A 21,186-nucleotide genomic window follows, 5' to 3' on the forward strand; every position below is an offset into this window, starting at 1 on the left:
GACTTTCACTGCGAATACTTAAGACTTTCTTTTTTCTTTTGGAACACAATGAATGTACTTATTGATAAATCTGAATATAATGTGTAAAAATAGCTACAGTGAACAAAGTAGCCTAAACTTATAGAAGGAAATATAACAAATTTATTGTGTGAACACAAAGTAATTCAAGTAGGTTTAGACTTTACAGAATGTCCTAAAATACCTTATTTCAGACAATGGGTCAAAAATAATGGCCTTTTGGTTTACATTCCTGGTTACATATACTTAGTATGTCTTTATCTGTACTCTGCAATGATTTCCACGTTTCTGAAACTTAACACTTCGGTTTATTTTTATTTTTTTTGCCCCGCTGACATACTTTTCTCTGTCTGAATGTGCATGATGAATTGATTTAGTAAGACCATTCTTCCTGGGTTTCCAACATCAAAATTTTCAGCTAAGATTCTTGAATACTGTTTTCCAGATTACTATGCACAAAAGCTACAAATGTGAAAAAAAAATATTTTCTGCCTTCTAAGAGGAAGAGGAGGGACTAGAATATTGCTATTGTATGTTCTTTTCTGAACAAGATGAGAAAGAGAAGTGCTTTGGGAAGATGTATTTTAACTTTCAGCAACAGGTTAAAGATCATGATATTTTGTTTTTAATAACATCATAATTTCTAAATAAGTTGCCTTCATAATAAGAAGTTACATTTTGAGACTTTTTGAAAGTTCTAACGTGGTAAATAATGCTCTTTTAAAACCTACATACAAGAAAAGTTTTACCTTTTGTTGCCAGCATGTATGCTTTGACAGAGGTTTAGATATCACAGGTCACTTTTGGGAATACTTAAGTGTGTCCCCTTCAGAAACTACATGATATTGAATTGGTCAGCAGTTAATGGCATGTAATCAATGGTTCCAAAATGCTAAATTTTAAAAATCTCTGAGGCAGTATATAACTTAGATTTTATTATCTGTGTCTCTTTTTAAAGTATCTTTCAAAAGTCTGTTTCATAGAATGATTTGAAAATATGTAAATTAATGTCATTACAATGTCATGTGATTCCAGTAGTACTTGCAACATTTGGCTTTAAAATGTCTATTTACGTTGTGGTTGCTGTTCTGCTGAACTTGCTTTTCAGTATGTAACATTAATTGCACTACAGTAATTGGCTGTCTCTGACTGAAAATGATATATAGAAACAGAATAATGTCAGTAGAGGCACTAATTTTTATGTTATGAAATTGTGGAAGTATTCTGGTTGGTAAGTGCTGTCGACGTTGTACACAAAATATGTGCAACAGTTAAGAACACACAATCTTTTAAGATAGATGTCTGTCCTTAAAATATGCAAGAATCTGTTAGTTTTCGTTCATTTTATTTAAGGGTTGATTGTCTTAAGAAATATGATGTCCTAATTGGTTTTTTTTCACCCCTCTGATGACTTTAAGAATGAAAATAGAGTTGCTCTTGTATTTTCATGAAAGCAAGACTTCCTTTAATTCTTTGTGTAGGATCAAGGGATTGAGGGGTCAAATTTGGATGTTTGAGAATAATGTAATTTTCCTTTTTTTTTTTTTTTTAAATTACACACTGGCATTATTCCCCTGTATCTTCTATCTCCCCCCAATTCTTCCTTTGAAAGAGGCTAAAGACTGTAAAGGGCCATCCTGTTTCAGAATAGCCAGCCTTGCTCACACCTTGCAGTAGGACTAAGGCCACAAGGTTCTTGTCCTTGTTCACTTGTTAGCTTGCATCTGCATGGCAGGGGCAAGTAGGGATGGCACCAGAGAGGAAACCTCTTGGCAGTGGCATCTCTGTATGCATGGTATGTACAGTTTATGGCAGTATTTCAGACCTAGTTCAAATTTCACCCAGTGGATTGAATTCCAGGTATCTGTTTCAGCACATCACATGTAGTCTTGCAGTGCTTCTTCTAATGTTTAAAAGAATGTCACCTTAAAAGAATCCAGTTGAGGAGCTTAGGTTGCTGGAACAATTGAGAGACTACTTTCAGAACTGTATCTGTGTTTTGAACTAATAATATATCATTACTTGCTTTTTTCAAAGCACTGGGTATCACTGTTTTCAAGGGTAGCTTAGCCTCATTCTATAGAGAACCAGTGGAAAGCAGTAGGAGGGTTTTTTTAAGCCTCAAAGATATCTAAAGCAATAGGAGCTGATGGCTGTTTGATAGAGCGGATTTTACACATTAACAGAATAAAAATTTGAAAGAAAATTGTATTTTGTATGTGCTGCATATATACAGGAGTAATACCTTAAAAGAGAGAAATACTGGCTTGTGCTGGTTGTGCTGAACAGTAGAAGAGTGAGGTAGGGCTGTGTGAGAGAGGGGAAGTAGAACAAAGGTCTACCTACACTACATTCACTGTTCATATTTTCAGAATAAGATAGTGTCATCAGGCTGTGCTGTTAAGTCTCCCCCTCCCTGAAAAAGAAATTAGAGTAAATTATAGTAAAAGAATAAATTAGTGCTGGTGCTGTGCATTTCCACCTCCATTAGTAATACCACATGGAAATAAGAGTTCAGGATTTCGGCATTTTAGGACAGGAGAAAAATAACATCTTTAAATAAAAATAAAGCAACCTCCCCTCTGTTTTCTTGTTGTTTTGAGCAGAATTACATAGAAGCATTGTGATAATGGTTAATGCTCCAAGAAACTCTTAAACTGTATTTTAGGAGTGCCTTTTTATAGATGAAAAGAGGTGATGGGAGAATATTCTAACACTGGATTTTGGGATCATCCAGATTCCCAGTGACTCTCTTTCTACCCTTTAATTACTGGTAATTTCTTTTTTGTGACATCAGTGACTTACGAAGCAGAAGTATTATGTGTTTAAATGGTACTTTTCAAAATACGAATTTTAATTATTACCTGTACAAGATGGCTAATTTAGATTGTAATAGTTAATGGATTATTCTGTCTATATGTTTATGGGTTTTTTTCTTAAGCATTCCTGTATCAAAAGGATACAGGAAGTCAGTGTCAAAGTAATGGTTAAAATTCTGCAGTGTCTGGCTCTGAGCCCTGTCCTCCACTAGACTCTGCTGCCATGAAGCATGTTTGTATTTTTTTGTGTCTAAAAAGAAAAATAACACTTTATTTTTAATTTTAAAAATGTTTAAAAGTGTCACTTTGATGTAATGTGTTCCCAGCTATTAAAATGCTCTGCATTTTAACTAGACACTTTATTCCAGCAATCCATCAAAAACTGGAAGCGGATGGAACGGAAAAAGTAGAAGGATCCATGACGCAAAAACTGGAGAATGTACTGAACAGTAAGTTTTGTCCTTCCAGCAGCAACTATTTATGGACTTTGGACTTTCTAGCAGGCCTTAATATTTTCCTAGGAATACTGTAGAAAATAGAAAACAGTCTCTTGTCCCTTCCCTGTTTGGTGATAGTGGTTCCAGGGAGTGATAATGCATCTTTTGAAATAAGTAGCAGTGGTTGCCACGACTTTTGGCAGAGTTTGTGATAACAAAGCAAATAAATATCAAAACAAAGATGTTATAAAGTGTTTATTTTAGATTAGTTTTGGTGGCATTGCAATTTTGAGTGGATGAGGAAAACAAAGGAGCTATATGGATAGACAGACCTGTAGAAGGATGAGCTGACCTAAATACCAGGATTGTAAGATGTTCAAGTAAAGGCAGGAAAAAACCCAATTATAAGATGTTTGCAGTCAAGGTCTCTTGACAGGATCTTTTTCACTTAATGTACTGGCATTTAGACTATTTGGCACATTTATTCTTACTAGAAACCTTGAAAAGCTGTCAGTACTTTGTTTTCTCTTTCTCTGTATTAGCTGTAAGGTTGCATTGAGAGAGATGGCTTGAATTTGCTGCAGTTCGGTATGTGTTTCATCAGATCAAAAAGTTACTTTTTTTTTTATTCTGGGACTTCTGCCAAGATAATTTTACTTTGTTTCATTGTGATTTTTTTCACAGAGGATGTTTCCCTTAGTGCTGTATCAATAAGCAGGAATGACATGCAGATAGCTGACTCAGTGTTGGAAAGTCTGAGTGTGTTTTATGAAATCAAGAAAGTGACATGGAAGTTCACTGTTTTTCTTGTCCTGTGTGAAGAAAGCAGTGACTGTACGTGTGTTTATGTGTGGAGCACAAAGAAAGCAGGGGGTTTTGTGAACAGCTCTAGCCCTTTTCAGTAGGGATTCCTTGATGCTCACAATAAAGGTGTAGTTCAAACGTTGTTATTCCCTCATCTTGATGCCTGAAATGAGAAAACCAAACCGGCAAAAAATACCACATAAAACCTCTCACCTCTATATAAAGACTGTAGCGTGTGTCTGTGTGCAGAGTGTTTGGTTCACCTTGGTAGGAGAAAAAGAAGCATTTGCTGAAATTTTCCAGTGCAATCCTCAGTGCTCTGTATTTAGGCCGTGTCATGCACCAAGGACAGATTCCTTGGAGAGCAGTTCCCCTTTTACTAAGTTGTGTGACAGATTTCAAATAAAAAAGCAAAACTTTAGGTTTGTGGTGTTTTCCTATATACACCAATAAAAGACAAATTTACCTATAATATATAATTACTGTTTCATTTGATAACTGGTGGCTGGACTCTGTATGTAGACAATGCAAACTGTCTTTTTCAAGCTGGGTCTGTAGAGGAACTTGTGTCAGACACTTCAGAGTGGTTTGAAGTTTGGCTCTTCTATGAAAAGAATTGGCTGCTTTTCCTCACGATACTTTGCAAGTCATGATGGGTGGGAGGCAGGGAAGTAGGCATACAAGGATTTAAAAAGAGTAAATAATATTATGCAAAGTAGTTTAGGATCAAAGCTTTGTTTCTTGTCTGACCATTGAAAAGCTTCCATAATCCCTGAGTAGCAGGGACCGCTTTCAAAAATGACTTTGATTCTTTAGTTGAATTGGGCATTTTATGGACTGTAGAGACATGTTTTGAGAGACAACTGCTGTTGTGTAAGCTTGGTTACAAACCCTTAACAATGAGCATGTTTTCCACAGCATCTGAATGTATGTTTAGAGGGTTCCAAGTTTTTGAATTGAAATGGCATGGGATAGTAAAAGAACAGGTTGATGTTTTAGCTGGAATTATAGATGTTCGGGATTTTTGCTTAATTTAATTGCTAAACAAGCAGTTAAATTTATATTATTAAAAGCATGGAGAGTCTTATAATTAATTTAATGAAGAATTATATATTAAAGGAGGTAAATCAAAATCCTTTATGTAGTGTTTTTGTCAGGCTCTAAGACAAATGTTGAATAACCAGAGATTCATTTTTGAAGTAAAAGAATCACGAACTGAATTTCACGTAGATGAATCATCCATTTTGAAAACATAGTCAGTATAAGAACTGAAACTTTATCCATGAATGGTTCATCATTAATCAAGAGATAAAGATTGTTATTGTAGAAAGAATTTGGAGGGATGAGGAGAAACATTACAGTATTTAAAATCTGAAAAGATAGACCTGTTTTGCATGAAGTATTGAATTCATTAATACATTAATAAGTAATTTGATATAATTCAGTTTCTTATAAAACAGAAAAAGTACCTTTAAAAAATGTAGAATTATTTACCTGAATTGAGGATTTTATAAAGAGATGAAGATAGAAATCACTGTAGTTTTCCTAGTTTTTGTAGTTGTTGATTACTTTTTAAAAAAGGTTTGCACTGAATCAAAAAACCACAAACTTTGTGAATATAACTTCAATTCCCAGGTATAACACATTGCTTCTGGGCTATTAAAAGAATGGACAAGAAACATGTGAATTCAAACAAACAAAATGTTACTTACTAGAAAGATTTACAAAACAATCATTTCTTCTAACCTTGAGAAAAATCATACTTTAATGGTGATCTGTATTTAAATGTCCAGATAACTGTTTTCATTGTGCATTTCTCCTTAATGGATTAAAGTATTCTGTGCTGAATAGTATGTGGTGGAAATAGATGTCCTGACAAAACTTTTTTTACATCAAGGCTTCAAATTTTCAACAAAGTTTAAACATTATTTAGATATAACAATTATTTTACAAAGACTACTTTTAACATGAGCAGGCCACCCACAGTGTTGACTACAGAAAATGGCATGCAAGCCACCCAGTGAGACTGATGTAATTTTTTTCATCTTTGCTTAAAGTATAGTCACTAGACCAGATAATGTAGAAACTTCTACACGCAATGATCAAAAAGGCTAAAGCAGTTCCACTTTTTGCTTTTGATTAATTAAAAGTAAGTTGTAAGTTGAAAAATGCAAATATTCATATGCAGTGTAAGTCTTCTCTACTATAAATGAAATTTTATTATTCTATATTAGGAAACAATCTTTATTAGAAAACAGAACGCATTTTTAGTTTGGGTAGAAAAAGTTTTAGGGTGATATTTAATGTATTTATTGAAGAATATTTGTAGATAATATAGAGACTTAAGTACGTGAAATTGTTGACCAAGGCTTCATCCGGTGTGTGATGAAGCCAGTAAGTTTTAATGCAATGTAAAGACAATTTGTATTCATTCTGTTACAGTGACCAGCTAGTTAGACTTTTTAGTCATGACATTGTCTTTGTCTTAACCACTGGCACTTTTAATTAGCTGAACTATTGTTAATAATTTTTAAGACTTGATTTGAAAATATAAAAAAATTATTTGCAAAACTCAGTGATAACTTTAGAAGCTCTGACATTTATTACCAAAATAAAATTATACTTTTTTAAAAAATAAAACTTTCTATGACTTTTTCTATATCCTGAGTTGCATAATTTGGTTGTAAAATGTACATCTGGAGCCAAAGCAAACTATAAAATATCTGCACCAAAGCTAAGCATTTGAAATAGGAAAGAGTGATTGTTTTTAATCACACAGGGGTCTTACCACATTAAAATGCTAAGTGGTTCACTTTGAAATAGAATTTTAGCAGTTGTAAAATATTAACACAGTTGAACAAAAAAGTATGAAGATCAGCAATAATTACTCATTTGCTCTTAAAAAAACCTCAAATAACTCATTAAAATAAAGAAAATCTGTTTGTGCTTTCAACTGATTACTTACTCTACTTTTTCTCACTGTCACCCTTTTTGAAATAGGAGCCAGTAACACAGCAGATACCTTATTTCAAGAAGTGCTGGGTCGCAAGGACAAAGCTGATTCAACAAGAAACGCACTTAATGTTCTTCAGCGCTTTAAATTTCTTTTCAATCTTCCTTTAAATATTGAAAGAAATATCCAGAAGGTATAGTACTTCAAATATAATTTTCAGTTTTTGAAAGTGGCCTTTTGACATTAGTCTTTCTCTTGACAAATGTAAATGCTTGGTTTTGTTTTTAAGGGCGATTATGATGTGGTTATTAATGACTACGAAAAAGCCAAGTCCCTCTTCGGAAAGACAGAGGTTCAAGTGTTCAAAAAATGTAAGATGCGGGTTATGTTATTTAATGGTTTGGGGGTTTTTTAACTTAAAGGCTAAAAAGCACATAGGAGACCAAAGAGCTTTATGTGGTTTTGTTACAGATTTTCATCCGTACAAATTACAGATTTATAGGATCCAATTACTCTAGGCAATATTTCTGGCAAGTTTTCTGAGTGAGGTTTATACTACAAAATGTGAAATCACAGCCAATTCTATTTATTTATTTAGGCTTGGTGTTACTGGACATAAAAAAGATTAAAGTAATTAAAATGTGACTTTGAGTATCTTTCTCACATATTGTTGGAAAGACTTGAAAGTCTAATTCTCTGGTTTTGTAAAACTGTCATGTATAATATTTTCAGATGTGGCTTGTTATAAAATGATTTATATTGATTTCCACATTAACTCCAAAAGTGTCTGATGCCCTAGGAAAATAACATAATTTTAAGTTCATGATACTGCTTAAGGACACATTGGATTTATTCCTGCTCCCTATTCCTAGATTATGCTGAAGTTGAAACCAGAATTGGAGCTTTACGAGAACTTTTGTTGGATAAGCTGCTTGAAACTCCGTCAACATTGCATGATCAGAAACGTTATATAAGGTAATAATTTGCCTAGTGCCTTCATCAGACATATGGTGTTAAATGTGTATTTAAATGTTTCCTAAATAGGGTAGTGACTAGTATTACTGTGGTTTAAATACTGATTTTAAAGCTGTGAGTATTTTGAGACTCTTTGATTATATAAATAATGGCCATGGAATGGTACTGGGTTGTTTATTGAAGGACTGGAAAACAGTTCTTGAATGAGAACAATTTATTGAAAGATAACTGAGATTTGAAATTAATTTTTTAAATCTTTAAGGCATGTTGAGATTTTGTTGCTTTCTCTAAACTGACATATTGCAAGCTGTGTTTGAAATGACCACTCCTGGTTTGCATCCCTCAAAATAGATTCTTTACTAACTTGTCTTACACTTTAGCTTGACTTGACCTTGGAATGGAATCATCCTGAGTCAGAAAACAGGGAGGCTTTAATCAAGATTGTTCTATTGTTTGAAAGTCATATTGGCTCTTTTATGGGTCAGCCTAAACAGTGAAGTTCCTTTATATTTCATGAACAGGAAACAGTTGCCCAGTTTTCATTAACATTTACAGATTTTCTGTTTGTCAGAAAGCTGATGGCTGTTGTAGGGCTGCTGAGATGAGCTGATGTAGACTTTAACCTTTCAGTCCTTGGTGCCAAACTTTAGCGTGCTCTGGAACATTTGATGGCTTTATTTAGAAAGCTTTTGAGATTTGGATGCTACCTGGGCTCCTAGTGTGTCTTGACAATCTCAGTGTTTTTATCAGTTAACCTTAAAAGAAGCAGACCAAGTGCACTGTGCAGGAAGCATTTGTAAAATTCAGACACCTACACAAGGTCTTGAGTGTTGTGTGTGCACCAGGCCCGGTCGTGGTGTAGGTGTCTTGGGTCCCTTTGCATCATATGAGTTAATGACTACAGTGACCCATGTGCATTTATGTGGAGTGCTCCTCATTCTTCTGGATGCTACAAAAATATTGCCTAGTAATTGGAATTGCTTTTTAAGATGAATACTTCAGCGGTTTATGTCTGTGAAGGCGGCACTGGCTATTTCTTTTCTCTGTGATACTTAAAGACTTTAAAGAGCAGTTCCTTAACCTAAGCCAGGTCTTAGGGCCTTTTCTAAGGATTCTTTGAAAAACTCATAGTTATACATGTGCTTTGATTCTGAGTTTTTTTGTTTGTTTGTTTGTTTGTTTGTTTTATTTGGTGGTTTTTGTGGGTTTTTTGATTGGCTGTGTTTTATTGTTTCTTCCATGACTTTTTGGGGTTAGTTGTTTTCCTTGGTTCTTTTTAAGGTGTTTTGTTTTCTAGCCCCTTACCTTGAACTATTGAATCTTTTAAACTACCCCAGCCTATGTTAAAGCAGACTGTGTTAATGTAACCAGATGTATTCCACATGTAGAAGTACAAGAAGAGTGGATCAATGTGGAATAATTTAATTCCAATGAATCAACAGAACCCCAGCCTACAAAATCGTTAAATTAGTTTCACTACTTTAAATATACATGGGTATATTCATTTAAATTTTCTGAAGGCAAGTTATGAGGTAAATTTTCTTCAGGGGACTTCAAATGAAATGAGCAACAATGAAACTAAAAAAAAATCCAAATTGTAAAATAGTTTGCATAAACCCTGCTGGTTTTGTGAGGGTTTTTTCTTGCTTGATACACTTGCTTTGTCTGTCTCAGAAGCTGAAGGCTGATGAAGAACTAAAGTACTGTAGTTTTTTTCTTCAAATATTTAATGTTTATAATTAGGGTTCCATTCATATTTTCCTCTCAATTGTATTAGGGTATTTACACTGTTAATTATTTTATACTGTTCAGAAATAGTTTACTGTAGCACTTAGCAGCCAAGTAAATGTATGTATTTCAAGACCTGTGGAAATTTTTTTTTAAGTTTTGTGCCTAAGAAAAGACTAAAGTCCCCCATAACACTGAAGAGGACTTGAGCTCATAATTTATAAATGTCACCCTGTCAAAATGGTTAGTTGTGTAATTTTCTCATCCATCCAACCAATCCTGCTTTGACAGTTTATTTTTTTTGTTCAAGTGCTGCATACGTTTGTCAAAGAAGACAGAATTCAACACAGTCTGAATTAACATTAGATATTATTGTAGTAAAACAGCTTTTGTGAGGGAGTAAACATTCCCTGCACTGCTTAAGATAATAATAATCAGTATAGTTCACCTTAAGCATTTTGACTTTTTTTAATCTGTCCCAATTCTCATTAATTCAGAATGTAACAGAGTGCCTTAAACAGTAGGGCAGCTACCACTTTTTGAAAGTACTCCTTTGAAAGTACTGTTGTCAGATAGTCTTGAATGCCATCCATGCGACTACATTCCTTTTGTGTTCTCTTCAAAATCACAACAGCAGGCTTCTAATACTCCTCTCTCCCTAAAGATAGACAGTGTTTTGCTTCTGCAAATTAGAAGCCACAATCTTTTTGTTATCTCTCCCTCCTCTTTTTTTTCAGACTGTGTGTGGACAAAAAAACACCAGACCAAAACAAACAAACAAAAAGACAACCCAGGAGCTTGATTTATGTATGTTTGGCATGCATGTGCTAAAATTAATGAGCTGCCAGGAAATAATTCCTTCTGTAATTACATTTAAAGATTACATGATGATACAGTCATATACAGTAGGAAGAAAAATACTGTATTTTATGTGCTTGAGATGCTATCACTGGTTCCACTCAAATCCGAAGCAGATAAGTGCAGCCTTGCAGATAAAGAGTTTGTTTTTTTGCATACTTTACTAGAGACACAACTAGAAATACATATTAATATGCTATTAAAGGTTTTTATGTCTATAAAATATTTTGATGGAATTTTGCCTCACTTATTGAAGAAGGGAGAATGCAAAACTTCTGTTTGCAGTGGATGTGAGTGTATCTTAATTATTCTTGAATTCTTAAAATTATGTAAAAAAAGAAAAATTATTTCTCACTACATGCTTGATCTGTTTTAATGAGGTCTTCCGTGTGCCAAGTCAGAACTGTGATTTTTGGACTGCATTTTACAGGTATCTTTCTGATCTTCATGCACCTGGGGACCCAGCATGGCAGTGCATTGGTGCTCAACATCAGTGGATTCTGCAGCTCATGCACAACTGTAAGGAGAGCTATGTTAAAGAGCAAAAAGGCAAGGATGCATTTTTATTTCACCTTTATATATATATATATATATACGTATATATATGTATGTATATTTGACATTTAGGAGTTTGGCATTGCCTTTTATTTGATTCGAGTGTACAGAGGATATTTTAGTTTTTCCCCATCAATTTAGATAGCTTTTTACAAAGTTGAATACTGACTTAATTTTTGTCTTTATTCTGTTATAAAAACAAAACAGCAGTTGGAGTTTTCTTTTTGTTTAATTTATAACTTTTAAGCTCTGTTCATGGGAAAAGCATTAAATTTCAATCATTATCCATGGTTTACTGTCCTCCTGAAACAGTAGGTCATATCAAGTTTGGATTGAGGTCATATCAAGTTTAGATTGTTCTCTGAATCTGCTGGTTAGATTTCTTTGTCACAACATATTCTGTTAGTATATGGATAAACGGGACATTGAGGCACAGTGGAATAATGCTTAATTCCTTGGCATGAAGTGAATGGTATTATGGAGTCCTCTTCTTTGTTTGTGTGCAGTTTCAAAATTCAGGTTACATTGAATCCGCACAGACCTGTGAGCTGGACAAAAGGGATATTTAGGCAAAGTTATTATTAAGACCAATATGAATACATAGTTATATTCTGTCTTTGACGACGTTGCTCCTCAAAAAAACTGTAGATATTGCTTGCAGATGTGGCAGCAACTTAGCTACAAATTAACATGATCTCTCACATTAGCCTATGTACAAAAAGGCTTCCAGCAGGTGGAAGGCTGCTGGCCTGACATTTCTAGTTGTAAAATCTGAAAACTGAATTTTCAGATTAGGAAGTAGAAGCAGTGCCTTGTTTCTCAAGAAGTCTTACAGCATTTGCTGCCAGTTCTGAAATGAATAGGCATATTGGAATGTGACATCCCTTGGCTTATAGGTAACTCCCATGTTTAGTGTTAGTGCATGAATATCCCAAGCCAAATAAGGTATTTTATTCTGAGAAACCACAAAAGTTTTACTGAGTTGGAGCTGCTGTAGAAATGTGCTGTAAATTTTCTGCAGAGGCTTTAACTCTCTGTTGCACAGGTTGTGACATGAGGTGTAGAGTTCATGGGGTGCATCACTTGTGACAGCAATGTCAGTAAGTTTTAGCTTAAATGTGTGCACAGACCATCTTTGTTTCCCTACACAGTGTGAAGTGCTATGGAACCAGCTGGAATGCCACACCATTTTCCACCATCTTGGTCAAAATTCAGAGTATTTCCAACCCCCCTCCACCTTCTTTCCTTGTCAAAAGCCCCTATGAGGTACCACCACCAGCCTCACAACATTATCAGGAGCAAAACTCACTTGTGAGAACAGCTATGGTTAATAATTCTAAGCTTCCTTCTTCTCTCACTTGCAAAATTTTGCATGGCCATTTTCCAGCTTTCTAGCAAGAAAAATGATGATACTTACTACTTGAGACTTTTTGTTTTTGCAGTCTATATAATTTTGATATGCAGGCTCCAGTGAATGAGTAGAAAATATGTCTGAACTCGTAGATTTGCCTTGAAAAATCTCAATATTTTTGGTATTTTTCTTGCAACAAAACTGCTTACCTCAGCCTTAGTGTCAAAGAGGCCTTTATGATAGAGCTTTGTTTAACTCACCAAAGAGGCAATTTAATTAACTTGAATGCCTAGCAAATGCAAGTATTAATAGGTAATATTTTCTGCATGTATGAAATAAATGCTAACAGCTCATTGAATTCAAATCATTATCTTCCATCTTCTATGTGGTGTTCCAATGATTACATTTTTTGTACAGATTTCAAAATATTCAAGAATCAATCCTAGCTGATTGCATTTCTCACTAAGTATCTAGCAGGACAAAGGAAATTTGCTAAGCATGATTTTTGATTTCTGTAGATCTTTAATTTTTGCATACACCAGGTAGGAGAAGGAAAGAAGAAAATGCGGAAGGAATGATTCTACCAATAGAACAATGCTGGTTTTGATGGGAGACATGGCATGCATTTTAATCTACTTTAATAGGTATATGCTTTTCAAACAGGGAAAGTGTGGAGATTTGCTCAGTTTAGTTATGCAAGACTGTGGGATCTAATCAACTTAATCAAGTTAGAAATGTTATTTATATGTTCATAAATTCCTAAGCTCTTTTTAAGATAAAATAATAATAAATTTTCAAACATTTAAGTATTCCATTTAACACATGCTTCAAAAGGAGATTTACATTTTTTGTTTATCGAGCATTTAGAGGAAGAGATGGGTCATAAGACCGGTGTTCTAATGAAAAGGGCATTAAATTTTTCTAGGTTTCCATTGTTTCTAGCAGATGGCAGTCTTCATATTATGAATGGTGGAACAAGCAGACAGCAATTGTAGTCTCACCTTGAGCATACCAGCTCTTTCTGGCTATTCTTACCTTAGTTCTTTTGCCAACTGAATCTGTGGGTTCAGACTGATTGAGTCAAAACTTTTCAGCATAGTAAACTTAAACCTCAGTAGCAGATTGTATCTGTTTTTACATTTCTGCAAAATTTTTCACCTTTCAGCTGAGCTTGTGCTAAAGCAGTTTGCTGCTATTTTATTAGTTTTGAAAGGAGAACTGTGCTCGGAGTCATTACGCATGACTTTTACTACTTTAAATAGTTTTGGAATTAAAAAAACTCTGCTTTTCTTACCTGGATAAGGTACGGATTTTTTAAAACATTAGACATTCTGGACAGGATTTTTGCTGATAATTGTCAAACTTCAAATAGTCTCAAACAATTTATTTGCTGGCCATGATGTATTAAGGAAGGGAAGGCTAACACTGCAATTATTTGTTAAATAAGCTAAAACAATCCTAAGAAAATTCTAAGGAGAACTTACTCCAAATTTAGTCACTAGTATAAGTCAACACTGTATTATATGGGACAAAATCGTTCCAGTTGTCTCCACACAACTAGAAGACTGACCCATTAGTCATTAGAACTGAAATAATTTCATTTTCTTATGTAGAAATAGCATCTTCTCCTATTGTCTTAAGAGGTTTTGACTTATCCAGGCCAATAGTAATGGCAGTCAGGAAAAGTCCCCAATGCTGACAAGGAGTAAGTGTAGTTTTCCACATCTTCTCTAGGACAATCACCTGATGATTTCCCTCTTGTTAATAAGTTCCAAGGGCCTCCAGATTGAAGGACAAGAATGAGCTAATTTAGATGCTGAGGTATTGGAATGTGCTGTCAGAACTTTGTGTATTAAAGATATATTTAAATACATGTTTGTTTTAGATTGATATCAAAGTATGTATTTTTAATCGAAGTGTGAATCCTTTACTACTATCACAACAATTTTTTAAAAAAAACTCTGGGCTTGTATATTACCAGAGATGAACTCCATTTTGTAAGAAATACTCAGCAATTGGAATGTTGTCCTAGATGGGCAAAGTATCATTTAATATCATGGCGTGGTACAGTCTCTCATGCAACTTGAAAGAAAAAACCATGTCAAGTTTACACTATTGTAATGATCTTGGGAGTTCTTTCTCAGATTTTATTTCAGGGGTCAGCAGAAATCCTGCGTGTTTCCAATACTGTCTGTTTCCAGTTAATCCAACTTGTGTTAATGTTATTTCCAAAAACTGAAAGGGCATATCCAGCTGTGTTAAGCTTTGTCAAATAATTTGGCATTGTGACTTAAAAAGCTGACAAGTGCCAACAGCAAATTGTTTAATGGAATCTTTCCTGTGATTATAATTGATGCAGTATGACATTGATCAATAGATGCAGCAATCTGATTATTAGTTAATTGGTTGCATTTATTTCAGTGGGTACAAGTAGGATGTACTCAAGTCCTGTATATGAGGTACTTCACAGCAGCATTTTGGAGTGTATTATTTCCCTTGAGAAGTAACTCTGTATGTGTGTGTGTGGATGTAGTGTTTCCCCTCAGTCTAAACAACACTGCTGGTTTGCTGATTAATCTTGCATTCTGTAGATTAATGTTTCATTATGTACTAAGAGATGGCTGTTGTTATTCACCCGTCATTGCCTTTAGCCTATCTATTTCTTGCTATAGCAGACCTTCCTCATTTATGAGGCAAAAAAGAATGTAGGCATGTGATGTTCATGTTATGAGAAACTGCTTGACTCCAAGCCCACATGTTTTAAGGAGGGAGTGAAAGCGCAGATAAGAGAGCAGATCAGAATTTCTCCTGCACTGAAGTATAAGTAGCCAGGACAAAGAGACCAAACGGCATCACCAAAGGCATAGTGAGGCAGTACAGGGGATACCCGAATCATAAAGCTCCCGTGCTCCTGTCCTTGTCTTAAGCCATTCTCCTGCTTCTCAGATGGTCAGATTCTTTCACTAATGGTGCAGCTGCGGGACCCACGTGCAATTGGCTGGAGCTCTAGCTCTGCTTATGGAGTAGTGCTTGTAAATATATGGATTTATATCATTAAATAGAAGACTTAAAATACTATCTGCCTTACTCATGGAATAGTAAGTTGTGCTCTTTTATTGTTTTTGAAACTTTTTTTTATGGTCATGAGGTCTTCCTGAAGTATAGATGAATTCATGTTATCTATCTAGCCATATCCCACTGTTTTGTCCACTGGAAGGACTTCAAGTAGGTAAAGCCAGTTTGCTACTGTTACTTAGTATGTCAATATGTTAAAGAGGAGATGCATGAGATTAAAAAAAAAAAGGAAAAAGAGCATTTTTTCAAACCATGAATATAAAGGTTACAATAGAAGAGCATATGCTCACCCAAAACAGTATTTACTAGATCTCTAGTAAGAAATATTTGAATGGTAAACTGAATTGTGCTGATATTTTGACTTGTATTGGCTAAAGCCCAAATTGCTGATTTTGACCTTTGGTCTTACGATTTGTAGACATCTAGAGACTTTCAGTTCTGGTACCTGGATACTAGATGGTTTCCTTCAGTTAAGCTTTTACATATTTTTAAATTGTAACTGTACTTGGCAGCTAAAGTATAATTGTAGTTTTTCACTATAGTTTATGCTTCCCAGATTTGTTGGAGTGCAGGAAACATGGAGAACATAATGACATAAGATGACATGAAAATAAATGTAAATAAATGAGGTTTAGTTTAAAATTTTCCTGAGGCACTGGGCAGATAGCCAAGAGGAGTTAAGCAATGGGATTCTTAATGTGAGTATCAGGAATTGAAGCTGTGGAGGTTAAGACTCTCTTCTGTGTGGCCAGTGGTTATTTGCTTAGACTTTAATAGTGGCTTAGTAGGTTTCATGATCCTTTGAACTAAAATGGGTACAGACTCTCATCCAGTTATCATCAAACTGGCTCAGAAATCCTTAATTTCTTAGCAGGTTATTAAACTTTCTCAAGTCTCACTCCTACAAGTTCTTATCAAAACCACTTTTGCCAGTACCTTTGATGGTGATTCTTTGAGTGACCTAAATCACTTATCTATGATGCAAGTCTGAGATTTTATTTCATGTTATTGCAAATAAGCTACCTGTCAATAGCTAACTTGATTAGAAACTAAAGCTGTAAATGGAAACACTTGACATGGTTGTAGTGTGACCTTTCTGCTGTCCTTTGGTTTGCAGAATATATAATACACAACTTAATAAAATTCCCAATGTGGAGCCAGCTCTCCAAACAGGAGTATGATAGTAGTCACTATGTTTTTTAAAAATTATTATCTTTTTTTTTAGTTCTTATTGCTGGAAAAAAAAATTTTTGCAGCACTGAGTATGATGCACAACTCTCCAGATATTGTAAAAAACTCTACAGGATTTTTCTGTGCCAGAGTAACAGCAGCTGTACTTGGTGTGAAAGAGAGAAATGGATGCTTAGACCATGTTGCTCTTTCTTCTCTGCCACACTGAGTTTCTATTCACCTTGCAATGAATGATCCATCTTTGTTAGATCAGACAGGCCGGCAAGGCTTGTGTCAAAAGGGCCTTTTCAATTTGTTATCCTAGCAGCTGGTTCTCTTCCATTGCCTTTGCTTACTGTACATCTGGAAGAAGAATTCTTGCAGCTGGGAGCCATTTCATGTCTAAACCACATCCCCTGTCCATAGCAGAAATATTCTTTTGACAGCAGATGTCAAGCAAACTCTTAATGGGTTATTAATTTAAAAAAAAAAAGTGAGAGAGAAAATAAAAATTCATCAGTACAAAAATTAACAGCAGATCTATTTTCCCCTTTTACTACCTGTATTTGTAAGTTTGCTGTAATTTAGAAATTTTAGTAGAATCCAGCATGTTCAGAAGTTCAGGGGGCGTTCTTATTTTATGTAATACTTTAAATAATGTCAAAGTATTATAAAGAGAGTAACTGTTGGGATTAAAAAGCAACACAAGTAGCTTAAAATAAAAATTTTAAAGATTATTATGAATGCAGATAGATTGAAACTGTTCAGTGGCCAAAATCTTACCTTTGTGTCTGCTCCAGTCTTCAGTACTTTTTCAGGCAATTGAGTTAAAGTGAGTTTTTCCAAAAGTGCTAGTGATCTTACTGTCTGCTGAAGCTAGTAAAATGAAGTAATTTTTATTTATATTCTTAACTTGAATATTTGGCTCTTGTTTCAGAATTTTTTGGCCTTACGAGCTGACAATAAGGCATATCCTTAGGCTGTGAAGTACTTAGAACACCACTAGAATAGGCCCAATTACCCTTTTTGTAGTAAACCAGAAAACAGTTTCATTATAAATGCATTTACAGGAATGAAGACTAGCCTTAAGACTTTAAAAAGCATTCATTTTTTAAATATCTCCCCAAAACATTTTTCCTATCAATTTTAATCTTCCATGCTCGTCTCCTTTCTAGAAAAATAATCAATTTCCTTCTTGATCACTATAAAATGTAAAGTTAAAAAGAAAAAGCACTTAAGAAAGAATAAAATGCAGTTATTCATCTACTGAGCAGGTTAATTTTTCAGTAATGTTACCTGCTCGCCTAATTTCTTGCCTAGACAAATTGAAATTCTCAGTACAGTGTCCTTGAAAGGAATCTTGCCCTGGTTGTGTCGGTGCGGGCTCCAGGCACTGTGTGTTTGGTCAACAAGCAACAGTGGGTGGTCAGGCTGTAGCACAGGACAAGGGCCCGCTGTGCACAGGAAAAAATGTTCAAAGGTGTTTCAGGCTGGTAAGGAAGTCTGCTGCCTTTCAGAGAGTCAGGAGGCTACAGATCAGCCTTCCCTCGCTATTGTAGCCTGTGAGAAAATTCACTGTAAGATACGCAACGGGTGAGAAAACACAGTAGCTGCATTCACCTGGTTGCACATCATGTAGGGGTTTTTTTTAATTAATCTTGCTCATATACATGATGTGTATGTTGTATGTACATGTACTTGTTGAATATGAGCAAGTCTGTGTAATGGCTGACATTTGACTTACGTGGAGAATCTCAGTGAAAAATCACTTAACCTAAGGTTGGTCACTTGTTAACAATTTTCTTTGTCACTGCAGGAAGTACTGGCACAATATTAATTCCCTGATCACCAGTATCTTTTTAAAAAATCTTTACTGGAAGTCATGTAATTGATGCATCAGGCTGGCAGAATTGCAGGGTGGCTGAGGCCGTATTATCGAAGGAGGTGAGAAATGTGTGATTTTTTCAAGAAACCTCTGCCTGCCAGACCTCAGAGGGGTGAAAAACTCAGGCAGTTGTGGAGCAATGGATATTGCAGAACAATTTTTACACTCAGTTTGGTAATAGTTTAGGAGTATGAAGGTAAAGCAGCTTTTAAAATTTATAATCATTGACTGGTTTGCATATCATGGAAAAATTTATTTTAGGCAAATTTCATGTCAATTGTCTTTTTAATGATGGAGGTGGTCACACACTGCTTGCCAAGAGCTTGCAGGTAACAATCCAAAAAATGGGGTCGAGGTTTGTCCATGAGCTGTAGAAGTACCCTATAGTATGATAAACCTGCAGTTGGGGTCAGCACAGGTGGCTTTTGATTTACAGAAAGTTAGAGAAATAATATCAAAAAGAATTGTGCTTATACTGTGTTCTTTAGATTCTTATTTTGGTGAGATCTTACTGCACTAGAACAGAAGAAGAGTGAACAAAACCACAGAAATGTTTTCAGCACAGCCTCTGAAGTACACCTCCAAAATATCTGTGCACAAAAAGTTGAAACCCACTAAAATCCTTTAAAAATAAAATTAAAGCAGTATTGAGATCCTTAAAACTTCATATTTGATCTTCTTATGATCATATAGTTGTAAATGCCATGAGGCGTTAGTTATACTTTTGTTTTGTCTTTAATGTTGGGTAGAAGAAGAGAATGTAGTACATTTCTTTTTCCTGTCTTTCCTGGAGTCACTGACAGATAATGCTCCATGTAGATGCTGTATTTTAGAAAAAAATACTTTTGTTGCTTCAAAGATGCAGTGTATTTTTTAAAAGTAAAGATCTACCGGGAATATTTTTTTTCATGTTGTTTATACTACTTAAAACCTGTTAGCACAGTAAAAAGTTAATTTTTCAAAACTTTAAATTGTTGCTGTCCTACATTCAGGATCCAGGAATCTAAAAATAGTACACAAATTAAATACTGAGTGGGCAGTAAATTATTATTTGGTTAGTGTATTTAGGTTTATAAATATTATTGTCTGCAGTCCATACTACTATTAATGCATTGTATTACATTACGCTGCTAAATTTAAGCTTCTGGCTCCAGAGAGGGAACAAGCTGGGATAGAAGAAAAATTGTTTGTAAGTTAACTCTCACTTTTTTTACAAGATTTATGCGTTAGTGTGCAGTCTTCAAGCGCTATCTTCTGGTAGGGTGAAAGCAAGACCAGCTTTGCTAATGTAGTCCAGATGTTTATTAGTCCTGAGGGTATATGTGCTGTTGTAGTTCCCTGCTGCTGTGTTATACTTGCTTGTAATGCTAGACAACCAATTAAGAAATTAGTTCATGTTAAACTTTCTTTTCCTGGTACGCCAGCAAACTGATGATGTGGTTTTTCTGGTGGAACAAGAGAGTATTCTTTACATGTTTTCTGTTACTGGTGAATATAGAAACCATTCGGGCTGCGTGGGCTTAGTGCATCAGCAGCAATACAGTTACCTCGAGCAAGTGGTTTTAATTGAACTAATTCACATTAAGGTGTTTTGGAAAGTGTGTCTGTTTTTCTTAATTCTGAGGTTTAATTGGCACTGTCATTTTTAGAGAATATCTGTTTACAAGACATTCTTTATATTAACACACTGTCTGAAAGCTGAGAACTTGAATTCTATGCAGAGAGATCAGAGGGAATTGTCTTCTGTTGTAGTTTTTATGAAAATAACATTGCTACCCTCTTGCCAGTGTTTTTTTAAATAAAATATGTCTGAAATCTGTGACAATTTTGACTTAGCCTTCTTGACATACTTTTTTTTTTTCCAAATAAAATGCAAATATATTGAATCCCACTCAAATGCTCCTGAAATCCAAAGAATTATTTGAGACACTTTAATTTTCTCAGGGTCTTCTACAGTTTTCTTTTTATTTTGTAGAATAAAAATTGTAGAATTTCTGTAATATAATGGATATATATATTTTTTTTTTCTACCTGAAGGGGAATGAATTTGTTTTGTTTTTACTTCATTTTGTAAGGTGACTGGATTGTTTTCCTGGATGCTGATTACTACAAAGCTTTGGTTTTTTGCTTTCTCATTATTGTGCATTTTTAGTTCTTTCAAAAGGAAAAATGTTTCCACAATTTCTTGTTCAAACTCACTGTAGATCTTGTCTGTGGTGAGAGTGGATAATACACTTAAGTCACTGCAGCAGATTCTATGTTGCTGAAAACTCATCAGTTTTAACACTGTCATCAAGATTAGTTGTGTTTAATAAGTGGTGTAGGAGTTAAATAGTGAGCAGAATCAGAGCACAGCCTGAAGATAGGAGGGCTGAGTTCAACTGGGTTGTTTCATAGTGTGTCAATCACAATTGTGAATGATGTAGCAAATTGGATCTATTTACTTATGTGTTTTATACTGTGAACAGTAAGAAGTTGAGTAGAAGAACTGGCAGTTACTTTGGTAATGATAATGCTCCAGTGGAAGGCCATAGGAAATTTCTTTAAAAGCCTTTAAA

At 34.8% G+C, this 21,186-nt stretch overlaps 1 protein-coding gene across 1 annotated transcript in view; it reads left to right on the forward strand.

The window, feature by feature from the left end:
* The window catches only part of EXOC2 (exocyst complex component 2), a 127,705-nt gene that overhangs the window by 43,643 nt on the left and 62,876 nt on the right, over positions 1–21,186 (forward strand). The window contains exons 7-11 of the mRNA XM_063401340.1: positions 3,206–3,286; positions 7,079–7,224; positions 7,321–7,402; positions 7,904–8,006; positions 11,023–11,141. Of these exons, the coding sequence (XP_063257410.1) occupies positions 3,206–3,286; positions 7,079–7,224; positions 7,321–7,402; positions 7,904–8,006; positions 11,023–11,141 (531 nt within the window). The remainder of the gene's footprint in view (positions 1–3,205; positions 3,287–7,078; positions 7,225–7,320; positions 7,403–7,903; positions 8,007–11,022; positions 11,142–21,186) is intronic.

The sequence above is a fragment of the Prinia subflava genome, chromosome 1 (genome assembly GCF_021018805.1).
Source record: "Prinia subflava isolate CZ2003 ecotype Zambia chromosome 1, Cam_Psub_1.2, whole genome shotgun sequence".
NCBI lineage: Eukaryota > Metazoa > Chordata > Aves > Passeriformes > Cisticolidae > Prinia > Prinia subflava.